General features: G+C 46.7%; 2 protein-coding genes across 2 annotated transcripts; one reads left to right on the top strand and one right to left on the bottom strand.

Moving 5' to 3' along the window:
* The first annotated feature begins 835 nt into the window (after window positions 1-835).
* On the top strand, window positions 836-8,129 carry LOC134396451 (gastrula zinc finger protein XlCGF7.1-like). The gene is made up of 3 exons (XM_063122954.1): window positions 836-916; window positions 3,311-3,429; window positions 5,917-8,129. The coding sequence occupies exons 2-3, from the start codon at window positions 3,396-3,398 to the stop codon at window positions 6,741-6,743; spliced, it is 861 nt and encodes a 286-aa protein (XP_062979024.1). The 5' UTR covers window positions 836-916; window positions 3,311-3,395; the 3' UTR covers window positions 6,744-8,129.
* Window positions 8,130-12,472: 4,343 nt separating this feature from the next.
* LOC134396323 (zinc finger protein 345-like) lies at window positions 12,473-18,239 on the bottom strand. Its single transcript, XM_063122779.1, has 3 exons — window positions 18,183-18,239; window positions 17,330-17,449; window positions 12,473-15,713 (listed from the first exon to the last, which is right to left on the bottom strand). Exons 2-3 carry the CDS (start codon window positions 17,361-17,363, stop codon window positions 13,390-13,392), a joined length of 2,358 nt encoding a protein of 785 aa, XP_062978849.1. The 5' UTR covers window positions 17,364-17,449; window positions 18,183-18,239; the 3' UTR covers window positions 12,473-13,389.
* Between the last annotated feature and the right edge of the window lie 713 nt (window positions 18,240-18,952).

The raw sequence follows: 18,952 nt of genomic DNA, 5'->3' as shown, positions 1-18,952 counted from the left end.
AATTGTTGTGAATCCTGTGTGCACCGGTTGCTGGGGAACATGGGTGGGAGGGTGCTGTTGCACCATGTCCTGCTTGTTCATCCCTGGCCGATGGCTGTTCGGCCACTGTGTGAACAGAGTGCTGGACTAGATGGACTCTTAGTCTGATCCAGCATCAGGGCTCTTCTTATGTTCTTATTTATTTTATTTTATTATTTTATTCGTTACATTTTTATACTGCCCAATAGCCGAAGCTCTCTGGGCGGTTCTTATGGTCTTATGAACTGCAAAAGTGAGAAGAAAGCTTTAGGTGGGATAGAAATGTAACACATACATACATACATATATATACATTAAATAAATATAAATAAATGCATACCAGCGGCGGTACTCACAGCTAGCTGGTTGGCCACTGGTGGCACTGGGTGAACATGGAACAGAGCAGCTTGTTACAGTGCAACTCAGTGGAGGCTGGTGGCTCCGAGGTCAGTGGGGCGGTAAATCCGCTCTGGGTTTCAGTCAGAACCCGCCTGAACCTTAAAAGAGCTATCCGAGGTTCTGAACCCATTTCGGGTGTGGGGTGCAGCACCTTAGATAGCTCCTTTAGAGTCCTGACTGAAACCCAGAGCGGATTCACAGCCCCACTGACATCAGAGCCACCAGCCTCCACTGGCCTCACTCTACTTATGAGGTTCTTATTTGTGGGGGTTGGAGAAAGCGGGAGAGACGGGCAGCTTCGACCATTCCGTCCTCCAAGGGTTAAATGAACAGAGCTCTGGTTCCTAGAGAGGCAGGAAGTGGTAAAGTTGTGCAGGGGGGGTCGGGGGTGAAGGAGGAGGACTGCAGCTCCTTTCCTATTCTCGGAAGGGAAACAGGCCTCGCGAGGTTCCTTGGCGAAGAGGGCACGGCTGCCGCGCGACGGAGGCAGGAGACAGGGGTAAAGGGGCAGCATTGGGAGGAGGATTTGCATTTTGGGGGAGGAAAAGAGGGAAGACACACACACCTCGCCCCATTGCGATCATAGGTAGGGGGCTGACCCATGCAGTGCAGTGGCTTCTGCTGCATGGATCAGGAGGGCCAGGATCTCTTCTCGATCCTCCCAGAGTGCAGGACACGGAATAACGGGCTCAAGTTAAAGGAAGCCAGATTCCAGCTGGACATCAGGAAAAACTTCCTGACTGTTAGAGCAGTGCGACAATGGAATCAGTTCCCTAGGGAGGTTGTGGGCTCTCCCACACTAGAGGCATTCAAGAGGCAGCTGGACAAGCATCTGTCAGGGATGCTTTAGGGTGGATTCCTGCATTGAGCAGGGGGTTGGACTGGATGGCCTTGTAGGTCCCTTCCAACTCTGCTATTCTATGATCGTCCTGTTTGAATATCGCTCCCCACCCCTGGAGATCAGCCCAGGCCCCATAGGATTTTTATTGGGTGGGGATGTCCCTTGGTGCAGAGGAAACAGGCTTTCCTGCGACGGGGAGGGGGAGATCTCACCCACCCACCCAAAAAAAGGGGGGAAGAGGGAATCAAAGCTTATCCCGCTGCAAAACCGTCTCCTAAACTCCACTGTAGGATCCCTGAGCAATCTTCACAACAACCTTGAAAGGTGGGCTGGAATGAGAGCATGTGTGATGTGGTGGTTAGATGTGCCGCCCTCTTGGACTCCAGTTGCCAGACTTCCTTGCCATTGGCTATGCTGCCTGGGGCAGATGGGAGTTGAAGGCCAAAACTATTGGAATGCACCAGGTTGGGGAAAGCTGGGTTAGAGTGAAGTGGGAGAGACCTAGGTTCAAATTCCGGTTTGGCTACAGAGCTCATTGGGTAACTTTGGACCATTTTTCTCAGTACAACATACCTTGCTGGGTTGTTGTGAGGATAAAGGAGGGGGAAGGAGCATCATAAGAACATAAGAAGAGCCCTGATGCTGGATCAGACCAAGGGTCCATCTAGTCCAGCACTCTGTTCACAGTGGCCATCCAGCCATCAGCAAGGGATGAACAAGCAGAACACGGTGCAACAGCACCCTCTCACCCATGTTCCCCAGCAACTGGTGCACACAGGCTTACTGCCTCGGATACTGGAGATAGCACACAACTATCAGGGCTAGTAGCCATGGATAGCCTTCGCCTCCAGGAATTTATCCAACCGCCTTTTAAAGCCATCCAAATTGGTGGCCATCACTACATCTTGTGGTGGTGAGTTCCACAGTTTAACTATGCGCTGTGTGAAGAAGTCCTTCCTTTAATTTGTCCTGGATCTCCCACCAGTCAGCTTCATGGGAAGACCCCATTGGGTTCTAGTATTTTGAGAGAGGCAGAAAAATGTCTCCCTCTCCACATTCTCCACACCCTGCATAATTTTGTACACCTCTATCATGTCTCCCCTTAGCCACCTTTTTGCCACCCTGTACACCTTGGAGGAAAAAGGAGGGCTGGTGAATCTGTCTGTATTACAGAGGGGGCCTATTTTTCATTTAGCCAGTGGTTTGTTTCAGTGGCATATATTACCCTGAATAAAATATACTAAATGATATTCACAAGCGCAGAGAACTTCAGGTGAATTTTGTGTATTCGGGATATATTTCTGTACGTTGGGGTATTCCTGAAATTAGTTTGTGTTCCACTGAACTTGTAGCTATGGTTACAGAGATATATATTTTTTCTTTTGGATTTCTCAAAACATTATGGAAAAGCTCTGATGAAAGCTGTCTGTTGGGAATCATGTTGGGTCCATAAACTCTCATAGAATCATAGAATAGCAGAGTTGGAAGGGGCCTACAAGGCCATCAAGTCCAACCCCCTGCTCAATGCAGGAATCCACCCTAATAGTCCTCCATGAATAGATGGAGTCGGTTCACACAACACGACAGGCCGCTGTGGCTTAATTTAGCCGTGGGGGCTGTTGCGTCATGCTGGGCGCCCAGAGGGGTCGCTGTTTGCCCAGGTTTGCCTTACTGTGTGAACCCTGTGCTGTGGGTTATTTATTTGTGGGCTGCCTACCCCCTCTAACAACCCACGGCGCCGGGTTCACACGACAAGGCAAGCTATGAGTGCTTGCCATTGATTTCAAATTCAAAATGGCAGCTGGGGCACTTTGCAAAGCCCCATAGGGAAATTAACCCACAGTAGCTTAGCATTCCATTGAGGTTTTGATGTCCAGTCGTCCCAGCCCAACACTCTAACCACTACACCACCCTGTTATCATGACTCCTTTTTAATCCGGGGGCAACAGTATATGCAGTGGAGATTATTTCTGAGCAGAGAATTCCACCAAATGAGTTTTTCTCCAACCATTCAGAGAATGTCCCCACCCCACCCCTGGTCTCTTTCAGCAGCTGGAAGGAGGTGGCAGCCGTGCATTTCATCAAGGGGAGGTGGCATCCCCTGGATCCAAGTCGAAGAGGTTTGAACAAGGAAGTCATGCTGGAAAATTATGGCACCATGTCCTCTATGGGTAAGGACACTTTTCCTCACTGAACAGAGGGATAGATAGAGCAGCGGGGTCCAACCTGAAGTTCCCCACCTCCCAAAGGAATTTGATCCACTATTGGAGCAGTTCTCTTAGGAAAGTTTCTCCTTACGTCTAGCCGAAATCCAGTTCCCCGCCATTTCTACCTAGTCCTACCCTATGGAGCAGCTGAGAATAACTCTGTTAAACCTTCTGCATGACAGCCCTTCAGCTATGTCTCCCTGCAATCTTCAGCAGAACATTAAGCACCACGCAGTATATCGTGTTACTGTCGTCGTCCCCCGGGGGGGGACCTTTGGTTCAGTTCAGACAATACGTTTCTCAGCCGTGGATTTAGAACTTCCACGGTAGAGTTTTTATACCACCGTTGAGAAATGTGTTGTCTGGAGGAAAAACTCCACCCCACGGTGGAGTTGTCCACGCGGAATATCCACGCTGTGCAAAGGACAGTTCCTGCACAACCGTTGTGTGGCATGTTGTGTGATGGGCTCCATGGAGTTTTCCATCGCGTTGAGTTGACTTTTCCCACTGGCTACAGAGTTCCCTGGCAAGAGTGACGAAAAGGAGCGAGTGTCGCTCTAGGAGAGCTGCTGGGATTGTTTTTTTCCAGCAATGGCTGATGAGATACCATCAGGAGGACTGGGGGAGGAGAGAGGGCGGGGGAACTGTCAATCAAACGTCTCAATGGATTTTACTCAAGTCCATGGGAGCCCACAGTCACACAGCGGTGGAGTGAGAACACGTGTGGGCAGCACCCCCTAGAAACGCAACCGTTGAGTGGAGTTTTCACACTGCGTTGACTAATGTGTTGTCTGAACGTAGCCTTTGTATCTGATCACTTACTCCTGGGGTCCCTGACGCCGTGCCCGCGGACGCCTCCATTGGTACCTACCTGGCTCGCTGTCCCTCCTGAATTTTAAAGATTTTTTTTTAAAAAATGAAAACCATAAAAACGTCCAGGCTTCAACATGATGTGCCAGCCTCCAGCGCCGTCTTTATTTTCAAGAATGCCCCTGGGTCCTCATGTAGGACCCAGAGCGATGCCTTGAAAATCAACCTAGCAGGTGGCTGCAGCACAGTGCTTTATTATGAGCCACGGTCAGCTCAGAACAAACACACAAAGGCCCAAAAGACATCACAGAACTGCACTGGACCCATGAGATATTTTTATACAGTGTTTATAAATAAAACACTTAATGGTACGCATCAAATTATAAAGGGAGTGAATATTCCCAATGCCTGTATACCATTCATAACAGTCATCTCAATGCCGTGACTGTTATTTATTTATTTATTTATTACATTTATATACCGCCCCATAGCCGAAGCTCTCTGGGCGGTTTACAAAAGTTAAAAACAGTAAACATTAAAAAATATACAAAATTTTAAACCATCAGAAACATAAAAACGACAGTATAAAAACAACAGTATCCATTTAAAAACAACTGTTCTGGGGGCCGTTAAAAAACAAACTTAGCGTTGTTAAATGCTGTTAAATGCCTGGGAGAAGAGGAAAGTCTTAACCTGGCGCCTGAAAGATAACAGTGTTGCCGCCAAGCGAGCCTCATCGGAGAGATCATTCCACAGTCGGGGGGGCCACCATCGAAAAGGCCCTCTCCCTTGTTGCCATCCTCCGAGCGTCCCTCGGAGGAGGCACTAAGAGGAGGACCTTAGATGTTGAGCGTGGTGTACAGGTAGGTTCATGTCGGGAGAGGCGTTCCATCAGGTATTGTGGTCCCAAGCCATGTAGGGCTTTATAAATGACTTTTATAAACATTCACTCCTTTTATAATTTGATGTGTACCATCAAGTGTTTTATTTTATCAATGGACTCCTGGTCTATTCTTTTGGCTATATCCAAATTAATAGGAACCACAGAGTGGCACACTTTACCCAGTTTGATCTCTCTCCTTCTCCAGCCTTGCTGCAGTTCTGTATCAGAGGAGGAAACACACACACACGACTCTATGCCTAGTGAAATCAAAGTGGAAATAGACCAGGAATGAATTCCAATTATTAACCGAGACCGCATTTGGAAGGTCACCTAGGTTTCAGTTCACCAAGGAATATACCTTGGAATATACAGGAATTTACAGTTCACCAAGGAATATACAGTGTGGTGTAGTGGCTAAAGTTCTGGGCTAGGAGTCAAGAGATCCGGGTTCTAGTCCTCACTCAGCCATGGAAACCCACTGGGTGACTTTGGGCCAGTCACAGACTCTCAGCACAACCCACCTCACAGGGTTGTTGTTGTGAGGATAACATGGAGAGGAGGAGGATTATGTATACCGCCTTGGGTTCTTTGGAGGAAAAAAGGCCCGATATAAAGGCAATATAAAAAAAATACCCAGAGGAAAGGGGAGAAAATTGTTGATGTTAAAAGGTTAAAGAAGCCGCTAATTGGACTTGGCCTGTGATGTTCTCATTTTCTGCCATGAACAGGATTTTCTTTTATCTTTTTCCCCCAAGCAGGTGATGAGCAGGACAGTGAGACTGACAGGGAGCCCTGCGAGATTTCATTAGACACAACCAAGGAGGAAGTGGGAAAAGAGACGTTCGGAAATCAAAGGAGGCCAAAACGGCACAAGGGAAACCAATCGAAGAACGGGAAGAAGAAGTCCCCTCCCTCTCCGGGTGAAGATGTCCATGAAGTCCTGATTCCGCAAGAGGAATACCAAAGAAAGCGGGGGATAAAGTGTCCTGTGTGTGGGAAAATATTCAGATACAAATCAGACTTCAGTAGACACAGCATAATCCACACTGGGGAGAAACCGTACAAATGTGTGGAGTGCGAAAAGAGCTTCAGCGACAGTGGAACGCTTACTGCACATCTAAGAACCCACACGGGAGAGAAGCCGTATCAATGTATGGAGTGTGGAATAAGCTTCAATCGTAGCGGAAGCCTGAAGAGACATCAGAGAACCCACACGGGGGAGAAGCCCTATAAATGCCTGGAGTGTGGGAAAAGCTTCGGGCAGAAATCCATCCTCACAACGCATCAATCGACCCACACGGGGGAGAAACCTTATAAATGTATGGAGTGTGGGAAAAGCTACAGCCGGAACGGAAGCCTTCACCGGCATCAAAGAAACCACACGGAGGAATCCTATATCTGCGTGGGTTGCGGAAAGAGCTTCAGTCAGAGTCAACACTTCACTTCACATCTGAGCTACTACACTGGGGAGCAACCGTATAAATGCATAGAGTGCGAAAGGAGGCAGAGCCAACACCTTACTTTAGTATACGTCAAAGAGCCCACGCAAGAGAGAACCCGTGTAAATGTATGGAACGTAGAATGAGTTTTCGTGTCAGTGGGTGACCTTACTTCACATCAAAGAGCCCACACAGGTTGGGTGGGAGATGGATGCATTATGAAAAGGCAGAATCAACATCTTACTCACCGTGAAAGTTTCCACATGGGAGAAACTGTATCAATGTGTGGAGCACGGCAAAAGCTTCTGCAATAGCAGAAACCTTAATGCTTAATTGTCTCTGTCTGATTTTGGGGGGCCTCTGCCTTCAGCATTCCCACACCCTACCTCATCCTTTTCAGAGGGATTAGGGGTGTACCATAAGTGGAAGAGGGGGAGAAAGCATTAGGGGTGTACCATAAGTGCAGGGGAGGCAGGGGAGTCAGAGGAGAATCCATCCCCATCACACGCACTTAGATCTTGATCCAATCTTACGGCAGGTATCCGATGTTTGTCTAACTTAAATCCCATTCATTTCAATGGATTGTCTCTACATGGGACTAACATTGGATACCATCCAATGTTTTTAATATGTTGGGAGCCACCTTTTGAGGCTTAATCCTGTAAGGTGGCCTGTAAATACCGAAATAAAAATAAATAAGAACCCATATTGGGAAGAAATGATTTAATGTATGGAGCGTGGAAGAGAGCGCACCTGTCAGACTGATGAAAAAGATGAGTCTTATCTTTCAACGTTGCTCTACTTATCTGGTCTGGCCTGTTCTGACCTCCTGCTGTCAGCAAGGAATGACCATCATCTACATCTCAGTAGGATTAAATGAAAAACAACACCTTAAAGTCAATAAATGTGTGTGAAATAGCAGTGATCTTCTTGTAAGAAGGGAAAAACGGTCTGAAGCTAAATGGTGTTGGAATGAGCAGCGTTGAAAAAGGTTAATGAGAAACTTAACTTTGGAAGCCTATAAATCAAAATATAACATGTAAATATTACCTTCGGTCAACCTTTCCCAACCTGGAGTCCTCCAGATGTCTCGGAATACAACTCCAATTATTTCCCCAGTCGGCTCTGCTGAGGGATTATGTGGGCTGTAGTCTGACACATCTAGAATACACCAGGTTGGAGAAGGCTGCCTTAAGTCTCAAGTTTTTATCGAAGTTTCAATAAAGTAGAAAAGTACTGTTCGAAGTTCTGTTGTTAAAAATACTGTAGATTAAACATCTTTGTTCCATGATTTTTGTTTAGTCGTGAGAAAATGCAGTATATAAAAACACACGCCCAGAGATGGGGGCAGGACACAGCAGAAGGGCTGTACACCTGACCTGACCTGACCTGTTTTTTTCAGCTGTCATAGAAGTTTTTGAAAGGAACATTAAGCTGTTTAAGATTAGGGTTGTTGTGTTTAGCTCCTCACACTGTGTATTAACTCATACTTGTTTTATGTCTGAAGGAAAAGTAAAACAGAATTTTCTGTCTCTTGTGTCTGTGGTATAAATTAAATATCAATATGATACCTCTGCCAAACTGGCAGGTTTTGGTGTATTCTCTTCACAGAAGGGACAACACATCAAAGGGCTAAACGCTATGCATGTTTAAACAGCAGTACACCCAAATCCACAGTGTTCCTCCAGATGCTTTGGATCACAACTCCCATCACCCCATGCCAGCAAGGCAAATGTTGTGGATGATGAGAAGTGCACTCCAAAGAGCATTGGGGAGGCGGTTGTAACATATCCGGAATGCAAAAGCAGCTGTAAATCATAGAATAGCAGAGTTGGAAGGGGCCTAGAAGGCCATTGAGTCCAACCCCCTGCTCAATGCAGGAATCCACCCTAAAGCATTCCTGACAGATGGTTGTCCAGCTGCCTCTTGAAGGCCTCTAGTGTGGGAGAGCCCACAACCTCCCTAGGTCACTGGTTCCATTGTCGTACTGCTCTAACAGTCAGGAAGTTTTTCCTGATGTCCAGCCGGAATCTGGCTTCCTTTAACTTGAGCCCGTTATTCTGTGTCCTGCACTCTGGGAGGATCGAGAAGAGATCCTGGCCCTCCTCTGTGTGACAACCTTTTAAGCATTTGAAGAGTGCTATCATGTCTCCCCTCAGTCTTCTGCGGGCTAAACATGCCCAGTTCTTTCAGTCCCTCTTCATAGGGCTTTGTTTCCAGACTCCTGATCATCCTGGTTGCCCTCCTCTGAACATGCTCCAGCTTGTCTGCATCCTACTTGAATTGTGAAGCCTAGAACTGGATGCAATACTCTAGATGAGGCCTAACCAAGGCCGAATAGAGAGGAACCAGTACCTCCCGTGATTTGGAAGCTCTACTTCTATTAATGCAGCCCAAAATAGCATTTGCCTTTCTTGCAGCCATATCGCACTGTTGGCTCATATTCAGCTTGTGATCTACAATTCAAGATCCTTCTCGTTTGTAGTATTGCTGAGCCAAGTATCCCCCATCTTTGGTTTCTATTTCCTAAATGTAGAACTTGGCATTTATCCCTATTAAATTTCATTCTGTTGTTTTCAGCCCAGCACTCCAGCCTATCAAGATCACTTTGAAGTTTGTTTCTGTCTTCCAGGGTATTAGCTATCCCACCCAATTTTGTGTCATCTGCAAATTTGATAAGCATTCCCTGCATGGAATGGGGTGGGATGTGGGGAAAGAGAAATTTGAGTTGCGTGCTTTACAACTGAAATAATAATGTGGCTGTCAATTTATTTATATATTGCATTTTCATACTGCCCAATACCTGAAGCTAAGGCCATTAGGTCCTGGGTTTAAAATTGTCTAGCTGCAATGCTAATCAGAATTAATGTTAGATGTTTGTGTGTGTGTGTGTGTGAGAGAGAGAGAGAGATTGTATTATTTATTACATTTATATCCCACCTTTTCTCCTCCAAGGAAGCCAAGGTGGCATACATAGTCCTCCTCGTTTTATCTTCACAACAACCCTGTGAGGTAGGTTGGGCTAAGTGTGTGTGACAGGCCGAGTAAGCTTCCATTAGGGTGACCATATGAAAAGGAGGACATGGCTCCTGTATCTTTAACAGTTGCATAGAAAAGGGAATTTCTGCACGTGTCATTTGTATATATGGGGAACCTGGTGAAATTCTCTCTTCATCACAACAGTTAAAGCTGCAGGTGCCCTGCCCTCTTTTAAATCTGGTCACTCTAGTATAGCTCCTACAGTTTTTATATTGCATGATCTTTGAATTTGGAGGGGTGGGAGAAAAAGCTGTGCTTTCCATAAGAAAAATCCCCTAATCCATATTGGGATAATGTCATTATTAGGGTGACCAAAAGCTTACCAATGGTGTCCACGCTTTCTAGATCGCCAGATCTCTACCTGTGCTTCACGGTAAGGAGTTGTGTGTTGGCCATCTTGGGTGCCACGTTTTTGGAGGCCGAAGCCAAGAAGTGGTGTACGCTTTGATTTGGAGCTTGGGCAGAACACACCCAAGCAAACAGATTCCCCTGAAACAGGTTCAAAATGTGGGAAATCTTTCTGGCTACGTGTCTTATTGGTTAACATAAACTGGTTTACGAGAGGGAGGGCACGGCCATCTCACCAGGCCTGCTGAAGACCTCGCTCATGAGGGCTTTCTCCTCCCTCAGCAGCAGCAGCCCTAAACTGAGGGAGACAAGCAGAGCCATTCCATGAGGCCTGCTAAAGGAATTAATCCCCCCAGCCAGGGGTGGGGCTGCAGAGAGCGCCTTGGGTTGACCAACCATCCGGTTTTACCTGGACAGGATCAGATAATCGTGCCTTCAAATGGGGTCTGGGGGGGGGATTTTTATATTTATTTATATGTCCAGAAAAGGTGTGCAGTGGGAGGGAACAGGGCGCACGTTTACCGAGCCTATGGAAAATGTGGGTTGGGAAGAAATCTGCATGCACCGATATCCTCCCAGCCATGCTAATGGCATGGCTGATCTGCCCACTTTCTGGAGGTCCAGAAAACGTGTCCTGCTCCCCCAACACCAATCGAGGCCCCTTGCATGAGGGAGGGGAGGAAGAGAAGAAATACCTCTGCCCCCAGAATGAGGGAAGGGGCTCCTAAATATTCCAAGCATGTTTTGCTGCCAAACAGCCCCCAAAGTTCATTGTTTCAAATGTACAACCTTTCTGCCACTCCCACTTAAGAATTCCATCCCATCTCCATGGGGTTGAGATGGGATTTGTTTTGGTGGGGAGAGGGAGCTAGCTGTGCCCCTGAGCGGGAAGAGAGCCGTCTTTGAATTTCTTTGATCTGAACAGAGCTGCATTGATTTCTACCTTGCAAGATGTGGGGGATGCAGTTAGGATCTGAGCAGGGTCTTTTTCACATTATAACGCTCAAGACCCATAGCAGAGACCAGAGAAAATAAGTACCCTATTTCTTCAATTCTAAGATACCCCCCCCATATCATAGAATAGCAGAGTTGGAAGGGTCCTAAAAGGTCATCGAGTCCAACCCCCTGCTCAATGCAGGAATCCACCCTAAAGCATCCCTGATAGATGGTTGTCCAGCTGCCTCTTGAAGGCCTCTAGGGTGGGAGAGCCCACAACCTCCCTAGGTAACTGGTTCCATTGTCATACTGCTCTAACAGTCAGGAAGTTTTTCCTGACATCCAGCTGGAATCTGGCTTCCTTTAACTTGAGCCCGTTATTTTGTGTCCTGCACTCTGGGAGGATCAAGAAGAGATCCTCCCAGAGTGTAAACATCTCTAAAAATGGTGTGCGTCTTGGAATCGCAGGTGTGTCTTAAGGTTTTTTTTCTTCTGTTGGTGGTACTGAAATTAGTGTGCGTCTTACAGTCGAAGAAATACGGTAAATGCCCCTCTTTAGCTGGACAGGGCTTCTCCAAACATCTGAGAGTTTGGCAGAATTCTCTGCAGTGCAGGTGAAAAAGAGAAAAGCCACCAGGTGGATCTCGCTTCTTTTACAGGACTGGCCCGAGTGGTACGTTTTCTTCTCTTTGGGCACCAACCTCTCTGTTGCCCAGCCTCGCCACTCAAATTATATGTGAGCAGTCCTCACAACAACCCTGTAAGGCCAGCCAGTATGAGAACATGTGGGGTTGTAGTGCTTAGAACGTTGGCCTTAGGCCAGAGAGAACCCGGCTCAGATCCCCCGTCCTGTGGGAACATCTGTGCTCAGGTAACGTGTAAGATAGGTTTAAGGATCACTTTGTTATTTCTCCCTGCAGCATTGTTCCAAAGGTTTTCTCTATTAGCCATTGATAGCTGTCCCCTCCAGGAATTTATCCAACCCTCTTATAAAGCCATCACTACACTGCAGTAGTGAATTCCATAATTTAACTATGCAGTTTGAAGAAGTGCTTCCTTTGGTTCCTTCCTTTTATTTGGAGGGAAATATTCCGGATTCATACCCTAAGGACAATCCTGCCCCAGAGACTCAACAAACAGTGTAATTTGGATGCCACAATGTAAACCTGTTTACTTCCCTTTTTCTTCTGGTGTAGGGGATTATACACTCCCCTACACCACCTCCCACACTGTGTTAACAGATCGCCCAACACTCTGGAGAAGATTTAGTGGGAATCAGGGAGCTCTAGAGGGAAAGAAGAATCTGTGAAAATCAACTCTGCTGCTCCGCTAGATCATAAAACTTTCTGTCAATGGAGAGGGCCTCATTGTATAGAACTAGAAGGGAACCAAATGGAAACAGAGCATAGAGACAGAGAACTATTATTCTAATCATCAATGGGCCTGGTGAATACTCATTCCGAATCTTTTCCATACACCAGGCACTCATACAGCTTCTCAGAGTAAAACAGAACAGAGACTATGGAATTAGTCCAAAAACCATACCAAAGAGAACATAGTAAAATACATTTAAAATTCTACATAAAAGTAAACACAGATCTACACCATATTAAAAGAGATCAAAAATAAAATACATTTTGAAATGTCACATAAAATTATCCATAGGACAGCATTTAATACTCAGGCTTGATTTAACGACTAAGAATTAAGATTAAAAGTTTAGGGTGGCCATATGGAAAAGAGGACAGGGCTCTGGTGAATTTCCCACTTCATCACAACAGTTAAAGCTGCAGGAGCCCTGCCCTCGTTTGCATCTGGTCACTCTAGTATAGTGCCTGCAGTTTTAATGGTTGTGATGAAGAGGGAATTTCACCAAGTGCTGCATACATACAAATGGCACCTGCTGAAATTCCCTTTCCTATACAACTGTTAAAGATACAGGAGCTCTGTTCTCCTTTCCATATGATCTTACTAGAACCAGAACATTCTTTGGCATTTCCCCAAAGGGAATGCTCTAATATTTGTTAAGGGCTAGTTTAAGAAAACAGCCTTCACAACGTGAGGAGCAATTCGGCTGATTCCCCCTCACATACATTATCTGATGTGATGCAATCACCCCGTGGCATGAAAGCCGAACCATTTAAATCCCATAGTACTGTGACGCTTCTTTAAGGTAAAGTAAGACATGCGCTCTGCCTAAAGCTCCTTTTACACTCCAGACATTTAAGTGGTTTCGCCTGTCTTCAGCCTACAATTAAGAGTCAGACCGCTCTATAGAGCTGTTAACTAAGGAAAGGTGTGAAGACTGGGAACTGACCCAGATTAAGCAGTTGTATCCGAGGCCTTAGCTAGATTTAAGGATTATTCCAGGCAAATGGAGCGGTCGTCCCTGCCTGCTCCTGGGATCCCCTGTGTGTCATTTGGATGCACAGGGATGTTCCCGTGACAATCCCAGGATATAGGCCTGGTCTAGCCATGGCCTGAGTTTGCCTCATTCATAGTCACTGCTGGGCCTTCCCCCTCCAGGGTAGACCCTTGTCCCTGAGTAGACCTTTCTTCATGAGTATTCAATGGGCGAAAGGGCGTTCGGGGAGTCAGGTGAGTACTCCCACCGTGGCTCTGAGCGTCCCACCTGATACATTGCCACTGGGGATCTGGTGAGCCGTGGGTGGTAGGAGAGTCTGGAATCACAGCTGTGCTCAGGACAGGGTTGAAAGGTTTGCTGGGAACCTCAAATGGGGTGCTGCTCTCGGAGATTCCCTCAGATTGCCCCAGATCTACAGTAGGAGAGGGCTGTTCCGATGCATCAGAATCCTCTTCCGAAGAGGTCTCCCTGTGAGTTCTTTGATGTGAAATAAGATATTCCCTTCGATTGAACCCCTTTCCACACTCCAAGCATTTAAATGGCTTCTCTCCTGTGTGAATTCTTTGATGTAAAGAAACATACGCCCGCCGACTGAAACGCTTTCCACACACCAAGCATTTAAATGGTTTCTCCGCTGTGTGAGTTCTTTGATGTAATGTAAGAGTCTGTCTCAGCCTGAAGCTCTTCCCACACTCAAAGCATTTGTAGGGTTTCTCCCCTGTGTGTGTTACTTGATGTAAAGTAAGGTAGGCCTTCCGACTGAAGCTCTTTCCGCACTCCAAGCATTTAAATGGTTTCTCCCCTGTGTGAGTGGTTTGATGTAATATAAGAGATGGTTTCAGACTGAAGCTCTTCCCACACTCCAAGCACTGATATGGTTTCTCCCCTGTGTGAATTCTTTGATGGCAATTAAGGGCACTACTCTGGCAGAATCTCTTCCCACACTCCAAGCACTGATATGGTTTCTCTCCTGTGTGAGTCGTTTGATGGGATTTAAGAGCATACTTTCTCCTAAAGCTCTTCCCACACTCCAGGCATTTATATAGTTTTTCCCCAATGTGAATTATTTCATGCGCTCTCAGGGCACAGCTCTGCCTGAAGCTCTTTCCACACTGCAAGCATGTAAATGGTTTCTCTCCTGTGTGAGTTCTCTCATGACTAGTAAGGCTATGCCTGCGATTGAAGCTCTTTCCACACTGCAAACATTCAAATGGTTTCTCTCCTGTGTGATTTCTCTGATGTGAAATTAGGCTATCCTTCCGCCTGAACCTCTTTCCACACTCCAAGCATTTAAATGGGTTTTCTCCCGTGTGAATTCTCTGATGACTAGTAAAGCTCTGCTTGTGAATAAAGCTTTTTCCACACTGCAAACATTCAAAAGGTTTCTGTCCGGTGTGAATTATCTGATGTGAAACAAGGGCATATTTTTGTCTAAAGCTCTCTCCACACTCCAAGCACTTAAATGGGTTCTCTTCTGCATGAATCCTCTGATGACTAGTAAGGCTTGGCTTGAGACGGAAGCTCTTTCCACACTGCAAACATTCAAATGGTTTCTCTCCTGTGTGAATTCTCTGATGCGAAGTAAGGTCATACTTCCGGCTGAAGCTCTTTCCACACTCCAGGCACTGATATGGTTTCTCTCCTGTGTGAATTCTTTGATGGGAAATAAGAGTTGAGTTCTGTCTGAAGCTCATTCCACACTGTAGACACTTATATGGTTTCTCATCTGTGTGCGTTCTTTGATGAGAATTAAGGAGGGAGCCCTGACTAAAGCTCTTTCCACACTCAAGGCATTTATAAGGTTTCTCATCTGTGTGAGTTTTTTGATGGGAATTAAGGATTGAAGCCTGCCTGAAGTTCTTTCCACACTCCAAGCATTTAAATGGTTTTTCTCCTGTGTGAGTCCTCTGATGAACTTGAAGGGCACCACTCTGGGAGAAACTCCTTCCACATTCCAGGCATTTAAATGGTTTCTCCCCCGAGTGAATTCTTTGATGAATAGTTAGTGCTCCCCTCTGACTAAATCCTTTCCCACACTCCAGACAGGTAAATGGTTTCTCCCCTGTGTGCGTTCTTTGATGGGAGATAAGTACTCTACTCTGCCTGAAACTCCTTCCACACTCAAGGCATTTATATCGTTTGTCTGCACTGTTGCTTGCCCAATAATCATCAAGGGTTGATTTATTAGCAATTGTTCTTCCACCCACAGGGCATTTTTGGGTTCTCTTTTCTTCAGGTGTTTTGGACTGTACCATAATTGCATGGGGGTCACCATCTAGATAATGTTTCCTCTCTTCATTCTTTTGGTTTTCGTCCAGCTTGTTCATCCTGTCTTGATTCCCAGCGTTCTCATCCACATCTAGCGATTGATTGCTTTCATCAGACACTTGACGTACTTTTTCATTTGTTTTCTGCTGCACGTCCTCAGCTGAAATTAAGTGGGAAACAGAACGTGAATGCAAAGAAGAAAGGCTCTTGCAAATACAATAACCGCCCAGGGAGCTTCGGTTATTGGGCGATATAAAAATGCAATAAATAAAGTAAATACAAGGAACACCAAGAGAGTGACTGCCCAAGAAGATTTAAAGGAAATCATGAAGGCATCATTCCCCCTGGTTTTCTTTGTAAAAGTTATTCACTGTCCTCCCCAGTTGAAGAAATCAGGCATGAAAAGTAAAGACGTTCACAGGGACATTCAAGAAGGCATCTTCTAAGTCATTTTAGCTGAATTCAAGAAGAATAAATGCAGGACGTATGCCTCCCTGTCCCAGGGTTGTAGCAGGGCTGGAAAACACTAACTTGGAAAAGCATTGCTGGTCGGTATTCCGGGTTACATGGTCTGACTCAACTGGCCTCTTCAGATGATCACAGAAAGTGGATGGAGAGGGAAACTAGGAAGTGGGGAGGGGTAGCAAAACCATCACACACACACCCATCACACGACCAACAACCACATGGCATACTGTGGATCACCTCCCCATCCCAGCTCCGTGGTTCCCATGTCATCCTCCTGCCGCTGTTATCCCACCAGCCCTCATGGTGGGGCAAGGCACACACTGGCCATTCAAGCTGTTGATATGCAACAGCGACCATAGAGATGTACATTGATGGTGTACATAGATGTACATTGATGGTGCTATATAAATAAATAATAATAATAATAGAGAAAGCCCGCGGTGAACTAAAGCAACAAGATGCAGTGATGGCCACCCATTTGGATGGCTTTAAAAGGGGGTTGGATAAATTCCTGGAGGAGAAGGCTACCAGATGGCTAAGTGCTATTTTTAATATCAGTGGCAGTAAGCCTGTGTGCTCCAGTTGCTGGGGAACATGGGTGAGAGGGTGCTGTTGCACCATGTCCTGCTTTGTTAGTCCCTGGTCGACAGCTGGTTGGCCACTGTGTGAACAGAGTGCTGGACTACACACATAAAGCATTAAACATACACACATAAAGCATTAAAAACTGGTAAAAAACTAAACATGTGGGTGATTAAGATGTGCCGCCATATGCCTGGGCAAAGAGGAAAGTCTTAATCTGGTGCCTAAAAGATAGCAGCATTGGTGCCAGGTGAGCCTCGTCAGGGAGATCATTCCATAGTCTGGGGGGCCACCACCAAAAAGGCCCTGTCCCTCGTTGCCATACTCCGAGCCTCTCCCGGAGTAGGCACCCGGAGGAAGACCTTAGATGTTGAACATAGTGACCGGGTATATTCACGTTGGGAGAGGCGTTCCATCAGGTATTGTGGTCCCAAGCCGTGTAAGGCTTTATAGGTCAAAACCAGCACCTTGAATTTATAGCTGAGAGCCCCCTCTTAAGAGCTTGGCAAGGGACCCATCCCTCAGTTAGGGGCTGCCATCTCTGCAAAGAAGCTTCTGGATCTTTTTCCAGGTCAGAAAAACCAGAACAGAGAGGCTAGGCTGAGCTACAATGGCCCAGGGAGAGCAACTAGACTTCCTCTCTAGCTATATCCTTGCTGGAATGTAATGGGAAAACCAGTAACAACCCTTTCAGTCTCTACCAAGGAAGAGAAAAGGGATCCTTACCATGACAGGCCTTGTGCCTGAAATTCTCCATCATGACACCATTGTACAGACGCCCCTGGCTTGCGTGCGGCAGCGCCAACTCTCACCGGATGAAACACACAGCCACCTCCTCAAAGGACTCTGCAAGATGACGGGGGGAAATAATGTTTTTCTCATTGCTGAAAATACAAGCCGCCATGTTATTTTATTTATTTATTTAATACGAAGAGTTGTCTGGTGCTTTCCAATGGGCTATCAAAACAGCTTACAGAAATGATAAAAAACAGAACATGTAACAATAAATGTCAATTATTCACTAGTCCGCCATCGCCATGCTGGCTGGGTCACCCTTCAGTGAAAGCCAGCATGGAGAGGTAGGTCTTGAGCAACTCTTTAAAGATCAATACTGAAGACATCTGTGGCGTTACCCCACAATTGATTATATTGTATATGTCTGGCTTAGTATGTCTGGTAAGTAGGGAATGTTAGAACTGAGTGGGTGTGGTTTATGATGTAATAGGTAGGGGGGGAAAGGGGTATATTAGCATTTAAGGAAGTAATTAAGACTGATCTCTTCCGGCAGTAATCCAGTACCAGAGAGGCGGTGTGTCTACGTACACGAACTGCTGGGGAACATGGGCGAGAGGGTGCTTCTGTTGCACTCACGTCCTGCTTGTGGGTTGACAGCTGGTTGGCCACTGTGTGAACTCGATGGACCCCGGGGCTGATCCAGCAGGGCTCCTCCAAGCTCCCTCCCCGCCCCACGATTCCGAAAGCAGGCTTGGACCGGGGGGGGGGGCTTCTCCCTTCCCCGCCATAGGAAAACATTAACGCCTCCCCCTCCTCTTCCACCCCCTCAATGCAGCCCCCTTACCTCTTTGCTCAGTCCCTTCCTGGAAGAAAGAAGGGGGGCATTTCCGAGTGGCTCCCCCTTCCTAATCGTGGAACTTCCTGCCTCTCTAGGAACCAAAGATCAGTTCAATTAACCCTTGGGCGGACTGAGGCGGGGGAAGCGGGGCTGTCTCTCCCCCCCGCCCCAGCTGCCTCCCCCTTCGGGGCTGCGGCTGTTTCCCTCGGAGGAGGCCGGGAAGGAAGCGGCCCTCCGGCTGCAGGAGAGCTGGAAAAGCCGGCGGTGCTTTTTCTCTTTCTCCTGAAACAAAAACCACGAAGGGAAGAGATTCACAGGGTCTGCCAGAAAACCCTTTGGTTTCCTCAAGCCTTCCCCGACCTGGCGCCTTCCAGACGAGTTGGGACTGCAATTCCCATCATGCCCAGCCATTGGTTTTAACAGTTTTTACCGGCCATGCTGACAGGGGATCATGGGAATTGCAGCCCAGCATAGTTGGGACTGCAATTCCCATCATGCCCAGCCATTGGTTTTAAGAGTTTTTACCGGCCACACTGACTGGGGTTGATGGGAATTGCAGAGCAGAGATTTGGGACTGCAATTCCCATCATACCAAACTATTGGTTTCAACAGTTTTAATTGGCCATGCTGACAGGGGATGATGGGAATTGCAGACCATCAGAGTTGGGACTGCAATTCCCATCATGCCCAGCCATTGCTTTTAACAGTTTTAACCGGCCATGCTGACAGGGGATCATGGGAATTGCAGCCCAGCATAGTTGGGACTGCAATTCCCA

Source organism: Elgaria multicarinata, chromosome 3 (assembly GCF_023053635.1).
Source record: "Elgaria multicarinata webbii isolate HBS135686 ecotype San Diego chromosome 3, rElgMul1.1.pri, whole genome shotgun sequence".
Lineage (NCBI taxonomy): Eukaryota > Metazoa > Chordata > Lepidosauria > Squamata > Anguidae > Elgaria > Elgaria multicarinata.
This window is presented reverse-complemented; position numbering and strand designations above follow the sequence as displayed.

What these genes read in the sequence shown, in the direction of transcription:
- LOC134396323 (XM_063122779.1), bottom strand. Translation starts at nt 17,363, where the DNA reads ATGATGGAGAATTTCAGGCACAAGGCCTGTCATG. An exon ending in CAGGCACAAGGCCTGTCATG is followed by an intron (nt 15,714 to 17,329) that starts GTAAGGATCCCT and finishes ACTTAATTTCAG; the next exon opens with CTGAGGACGTGCAGCAGAAA.
- LOC134396451 (XM_063122954.1), top strand. Translation starts at nt 3,396, where the DNA reads ATGCTGGAAAATTATGGCACCATGTCCTCTATGG. An exon ending in TGGCACCATGTCCTCTATGG is followed by an intron (nt 3,430 to 5,916) that starts GTAAGGACACTT and finishes TCCCCCAAGCAG; the next exon opens with GTGATGAGCAGGACAGTGAG.